Raw genomic sequence first — 6,709 nt, 5'->3', positions numbered from 1 at the left:
TTTTGAAAGAGGGCAATTTGAAATAAACTCTTAGAAAACTTTATTAAGAAAATATGAATAAAAACAGAAAAAAAAAATCATAATAGTGAGTTATAATGATTTATCAACTATTTAACAATTTATTTGTTAATTGGTCCATTCACTTTTCCCATAGACAACATTACATGACTCACAGTTTGAGCACTTTTACAGCTCGGATCAGCATGAAACTCTCCCGGTTAAATCATCAGTAGTACACAAAAAATGAACATCAAGAGTTAGAAAATTACTGGTTCTTTGATAAAAAGTCGAAGTTTAATTCATTACTACTCTGATTCATGTCCATGTTTTCTTCTCCATTGCAACGGTAGCATAGGCTCATGGGTAATGTAGTATTCTTAGCCGTCAGTCATGCCAAAATCATGGACAAAATGTGATTTCTTAGACACGAAGTGGAAGTAATTATAACTGGTGGTAATAATATAAACATATAGGATCATTACATTATCCAGGAGTGTCCAGTGTTTCTATGCCGGTAATATTGAGAAGATCATTTGAAGACAAATTTGAAATGGGAAGACAATGAGGAAAAACACTGCTCGAACCACCAGCCCCCCTCCCACTTCACAACTCTATAACTCAGTCTTGCCTAATATGTCACGATTAAGCAAATACTCTGAGTACTGTTGGAAAAATCACATGTATTAACATCATATGACGTGACTATGTGTACAGCATAAAAAAGTAGTTACCCTTTAATTACATGAAATACAAATTGATCATAACATGTAGAAATAGGTTGACAAAACCTGCAACATGTGCTGACTCTAACCTTTCAATAACACCAGTAACAACACAAAATTTTACTTTAAAGTATTGCACAAAGAAATAAACTAAGATTTTAGATGTATGCTGATTAGTGTTTGACATAAAACCAGCTGGGAAAAAATTTCTGAGTAGATTTACAGAGGCAGGCAGCAGGGTTTCAAAAGAAAATGATAAAGTACACCCAGAGTTGTAAAACATACAGTACATGCCATGCTTTAGAGATTAAAGCAAAAATATGTGGACACATACAGACGTGACCTGTCAGTGAACTTTTCTACCCTCATTTACAGCAATCATCAGCACAAGGGTAGACAACACAAAGACCTCTTTCTCAGATGTGACCTGTCAGTGGACTTTTCTGCCCCCGTTTACAGCTGTCACTGCAAAGACCTATTTCTTTCTTGCATTTGGCTCGACTGTTTAATGCCAAAGCTAGAACTAAGAAAACCAAAAAGGTGCCTGTACTGTAGATGTGCTGCCCTCATTCTTCGCAAGAGCACAGACTGTCTCCCTTTGAAATGGGTCTGACTGAAGTTAAGGTGAACCCCTCTCTGGTTAAGAGCTCATTCATGAAACCTCATCACCATGACATCAGGCTGATCACACTCATAAGCTCTCAGCCTGGACACACTGTTTCTGAACAGTACATCCTGTTTATAGTAACAGAGCACTTTAGAAACACAGAACAAACACAGTTACATTTTCTTTCCATAGGGGGAACAGATGTGTGCAGCACTTCATGCAGTTTGAAAGAACTGCTGCCATTTCTTGTAAATGGTGGAGGGAGGGGTGAGCAGGGGTTGCTGGGGATATGCAGGAAGGGTGGATACATAAGCTCATCATCCTGACATAGTGGAATGTCTGTTAGGTTTAAAGAGCTGTATTCAAGTTGGAAATGAGAAGAATGGAGGGGTGGAAAGATACAGGAAAGTACACCAACAAACAGGGTCCTCTAAAACGAACTCTTTTGCAGGAGTATGGAGGCTCAAACCTGACTTAATTATATATAGATAATTGAATCAATGAATAAATGAATTGAATTATTAAAATATAGTATTAAAATTTATTAAAAATTGTTGCACGTGATTAATTTTATCTTTAGGGTCATCTCAAAATTTTGTTTTCCCCAGTGATTATTTATTCATGGTGTCTTGCTTACAATATAGAGATTACGTTGGGATTAATTAATGAAAATCAACATCTTAGTACAGCACCGGTGCAATCTTTTTGTCTTTAGTTGCATGGTTGCATTACTTACTAATGAGTGAGATTTGGTCCTCTGTACAGTGAAAGCACACTGAAGCAGAAAACCACCCAGCACATTGTACGAAGTACTTGATAAACAGCCTAAACAGGAGATTCTCACTGCGTAGTGCTATATTAATCTACACTGCAGTTATGACACAGCACAACAGAGAACAAGCACTCACTGAAGTTCAATTGTCATTGAAAGTAACAATGAAAGTTGCAACGGTTGGCATGAAAACATCTGTGTGTTTGCATGTAAATACACCTTTATCCCTTCTCAGTTTTGCTCATTGTATGTATAACTGATAACAGCAATGTCTTTATATGATTCAAAATTCTGTCTTTGACAACACAATATAGAAAGAGAAGTGTAAATATGATGTCTGTAAAAACCCCTGCTTTAACTGAACCGGTCATGACTCAGTTTCAGTTTCATTGTGAAACCAACACTGAAATAATTGTGGGTGTGGTTTACTGCTTGGAGACATAAGGAGAAGCAATTGAGAGACTTTTTGAGAATTTTGTTCATCACTACTTGCACCTGCACTCTATAACATGGACAGCCAATACTACTCCTATGGTAAGTCACTTTGATACTACTGTACTGTTGTTAAAGATTCCTTCCAAGATTGATAGTACCCAGCGGTGCCCTCAAATCCTAAAATCTCCTCTCAGCTCATTGGTAATATGATAGAAATCTCATTATGAGAACATTACTATTCATCTACAGGTAGGTATTGAAACGGGAAGCGGACATTAGTTTCGAGGTGGTCTCGAACCGTACTTTCTGCTGATTTCCAACGTGCAGCCAAAAAACGTATTAACCATCCACCGACCCCTCCTCTTCCTAAAGTCCTAAACGCACTGGAAGCGTCTGACGCGCGCGTTTTGAAGTACAGCTATTCTTTTTAATGGCCGAACACGCACTAGAGGCGTCATGACGCGCGTGAAACTGCCTTGACGCGCCTACTCCGACCTTGTTTCGATTTTTGGAGCGTCAAATGCGGACCCAGCGACCAGCGGCTGTTTTCTCTGCAGCCGAAAAATAGAGAGATAGCGCAAGCCAGCTGAGCGCGAGCGAGCGAGCGTGAGAGAGAGAGAGCACAGCGGTGGTCGAGCAAGGAGAGCGAGCGGTAGTGAGAACAAAACCTCTGAATGAGAGAAATACAACGTTATATTCTGATTATTTCACGGCAGTCACGTTTTAACGCACAAAGAAATAAACATCAAACAGTCAACAAATGATTTACTGTGGACACAGACGCTCTTAGTTTCAGTTTCATTTTCCTCCTCTGCATTTCTCTTTTTCATTCATTCATTACATCCAACTAGCGGTTAAAACAAGGACAAAATGACAAATTTGTGTTGGTTCTGTGGTGTTGGAATTTCAAACCTGACGCTTGCAGTGCGCCATAGGAGCATCAATTGACACATGCATGTAGTCCTGTCAATGGTTTCACACCATTCTACTGATCTACAGGTGGCTGTAAAGCACCAACAAGGAAGAAGCAGCTAGTAAACATGAATGTAAACAGTGCAGGGAAAAAAAAAAAATCAGATTTTCACTTGTTTTATGACGTTAGGCCTCAAGGACGCACACAATGCATATTAATGAGTGACATTGAATGTAAACATAACTATTGTTTAGAAGAAAAATCCACAGTAAAGCAGAGCACAAGATGGTGAATACCTTTTTTTTACACTATCATGTAGGGTCAAAGAAAGAACAAAGGGAGGAAGTCAGCATATATTGTTGTTAAAGTGAAGTGATGACATCTGGGCAGGCAGGGTGCCTCAGGTGTGATCAGGTGACTTCTTGATGGACGCTTTTGACAGTATTTGTAACTAAGCTTTATGTTTTACACAAGCAAACGTGATAAATATGTGTTGTGGTGTGTTAACTGTTACTAGAGGACCACAATGGAAATTAGCCCTCAGACTTTATTGTGTTTTCATCCTCAGTGATTTCTACTGTATGTAATGAGTGCAGTGTTATATGTGTTTTTTAAATCATCAAATAAGTTAATTAATTCATTCAACCTACTGTACACAACAATATGCAGTCAGCTACTGCTCTTTGGAAAACTGCTTATTTTTGCGATGAGAAACAGGTATAGAGAGATGAAGGAATATTTTGCCATCGATGTTTGAAATAACTTTCTTATTCACAGACTTAAAACTGTAAATACTTGATGTTGATGCAGTTTGTGAAAGCTTTTGAATACCTAGAATACCATTTACATCTAATGTTATTTATTCTTCCATACAGAACAAAATCATGATGAGCTGAGGATAGTGATGTTGGGGAAGACTGGGAATGGGAAGAGCGCCACTGGAAACACCATCCTGGGACGATGGTGCTTTGAATCAAAGTTCAGTGCTAAGTCTATGACTGTAGACTGTTCTATGGGAAAAGCTGTGGTGCATGGACAACAGGTTGCTGTTGTCGACACCCCAGGCCTGTTTGACACCAGGTTTGGCATGGCTAAAACGAGTAAAGATATCTCCCAGTGCATCTATTATGCTGTTCCTGGACCCCATGTCTTCCTGGTGGTCATCAGGCTGGGAAGATACACAGATGAGGAAAAGCAGACGGTGCAGAAGATTCAAGAAATCTTTGGTCATGCTGCAGACAGATACAGCATGGTGCTCTTTACTGGTGGTGATCTTCTTGAAGATACCACTATTGAGGAGTTCTTGGATGGAAGTTCAGACCTGCAGGAACTCGTGGTCAGATGTAACAACCAGTACCATGTCTTCAATAATAAACTGAAGGATGGTGCTCAGGTCATCGAGCTGCTCCAGAAGATCAGAAATATAGTCCAGAAGAACGGAGGAAGCCACTACACCAACAAGATGTTCCAAGAGGCTGAGAGAGCAATTGAGGAGGAGAAACAACGCATCCTCAAAGAGAAAGAAGAACAAATACGCAGAGAACAAGAGGAACTGGAGAGGAAACTACAAGAACATCATGAAAAAGAGATGAAGAAAATTCGTGCCCAACGTCAGGCTGAGATAGAGAGGGAGAGGAGAAAGAGAGAGGAGGAGAGGAGGAGGGAAAGGGAGAGGAGGGAGTGGGAGAGAGAGCGAGAGAGGGAGGAAAGAGAAGCAGAAAGGAGGAGAGAGCGAGAGGAAAGAGAGAGAGAAATTGCAAGTATGCAAAGACGTTTAGAAGAACAACGTGAAAGAGAACTGGAAGAGGAAAGAGAAAGGCTGAGAAGGCAAACAGTACATCAGCAACCTGATAATGATTGTACAATTCTCTGATTTGTTTTTTCTGTTTGTCTTTTTATTTATGTGCTGCTGTGCTGGTGTGAAGTAAACAATCTTTAAATTCAATCCCTTCCTCTCACTATGACGCTGGATGGTAATAACATTGTCACCTCAATTTAACATACAGATTTAATTTTAGAAATACATTTACAATTTAAATTCAGCAACTGTCAATAATACATCTATTTGCTACCACTGATAAACTGACAAATACAAAGAGTTCATTATTTTCTGTAGTGATAAAATTTAAGCTATTAGATTAGTTTTTAAAAGTTTAAAATCACCACAATAATAATAGAAATTGGAGCATCTTCCACTGTAATGTAAACTGTCTTGATGCTCCTCCAACAAGTTTCTTTGGGAGGGGTGACAGATTTGCTGGTAATAATCAATAGTATTAACATTATTAATCTAACATCAGGTATTTTTCTAATGCCTGGAAAACTGCAGTCATTAAGCCTCCTCTAAAAATAGAACAGCCTGGATACATCTGTGATTACCAACTACAGAACCATATCAACTTATCAAATCATGGTGAAATATTGTACTACTAGTGACTAAATGACTTTAATCTTGTATTGTTACTTTGACAACATTCAATCTGAAAAAATTATTTAGAAACTGATTCAGGAAATGATTCAGTCCTAGTCCTACTGACTGCCTTTGACATAGTTGACCATATAATATGACTACACGGACTGGAGAACCTGGGTGGGATCTTAGAAACAGTCCTGAATTGTTCAAGTCTTATATCTGTGTTACTTGACAACTACACATCTGAGCAAACAAACATGATGTGGAGTTCCCCAAGGCTCAATATCTTGGCCTTTTTAATTTAACTTTGACATGCTTTCAATGAGAGTTGTAGAATTCCAACTACAAAACAGCTGAAATATTTTTTTTTCTCTCAAGACCATGTTATATAATCCAAAAACAAAAAAAGAAAAGAAAAAAAGAAACATCTAGACAAAAGATGAAAACATTTTAGGTGTATGGGTGCATCAAAAAAATTAAGCATAATGAAAGATCTGAGTCCAGTCCAATCTGTAGTCCAGGTATGTAACTCTAGATTATTCAGAATGCTGCTAAAGTCCTAACAAAGACCAAGAAAACTGAACACATCACACCAGTGCTCAGGACTCTTCACTGGCTTCCAGTGTGTCAGAGAACATAGTTAAAATTACAGTCTGTCTGTACTGTCTCAGTGGTTCAGCACCACCACGCATCTCTGACTGTCTTTTACCATATGAACATTCTTGGCCTCTCAGGTCATCAGAGGTCTGCTAATAGTTCCCGAAGTTCAAACTAAACCTTCAAGCTGCTTTTAGTTAATATCCACCACTGAGCTGGAACAAACCTCTGGAATATATACTTGACAAAA

General features: G+C 38.6%; 1 protein-coding gene across 1 annotated transcript; it reads left to right on the top strand.

Moving 5' to 3' along the window:
- The first annotated feature begins 2,553 nt into the window (after positions 1 to 2,553).
- Positions 2,554 to 5,449, top strand: LOC121884304 (GTPase IMAP family member 4-like). The gene is made up of 2 exons (XM_042393049.1): positions 2,554 to 2,635; positions 4,325 to 5,449. The coding sequence occupies exons 1-2, from the start codon at positions 2,611 to 2,613 to the stop codon at positions 5,320 to 5,322; spliced, it is 1,023 nt and encodes a 340-aa protein (XP_042248983.1). The 5' UTR covers positions 2,554 to 2,610; the 3' UTR covers positions 5,323 to 5,449.
- Positions 5,450 to 6,709: the final 1,260 nt, after the last annotated feature.

The sequence above is a fragment of the Thunnus maccoyii genome, chromosome 2, assembly GCF_910596095.1.
Source record: "Thunnus maccoyii chromosome 2, fThuMac1.1, whole genome shotgun sequence".
Taxonomy (NCBI): Eukaryota; Metazoa; Chordata; class Actinopteri; order Scombriformes; family Scombridae; genus Thunnus; species Thunnus maccoyii.
The sequence above is the reverse complement of the archived record's forward strand: the minus strand, read 5'-3'. Positions and strand labels throughout refer to the sequence as shown.

Coding starts and splice junctions, on each gene's coding strand:
- LOC121884304 (XM_042393049.1), top strand. CDS start 2,611: ATGGACAGCCAATACTACTCCTATG. Junction 2,636..4,324: donor CAGCCAATACTACTCCTATG/GTAAGTCACTTT, acceptor TCTTCCATACAG/AACAAAATCATGATGAGCTG.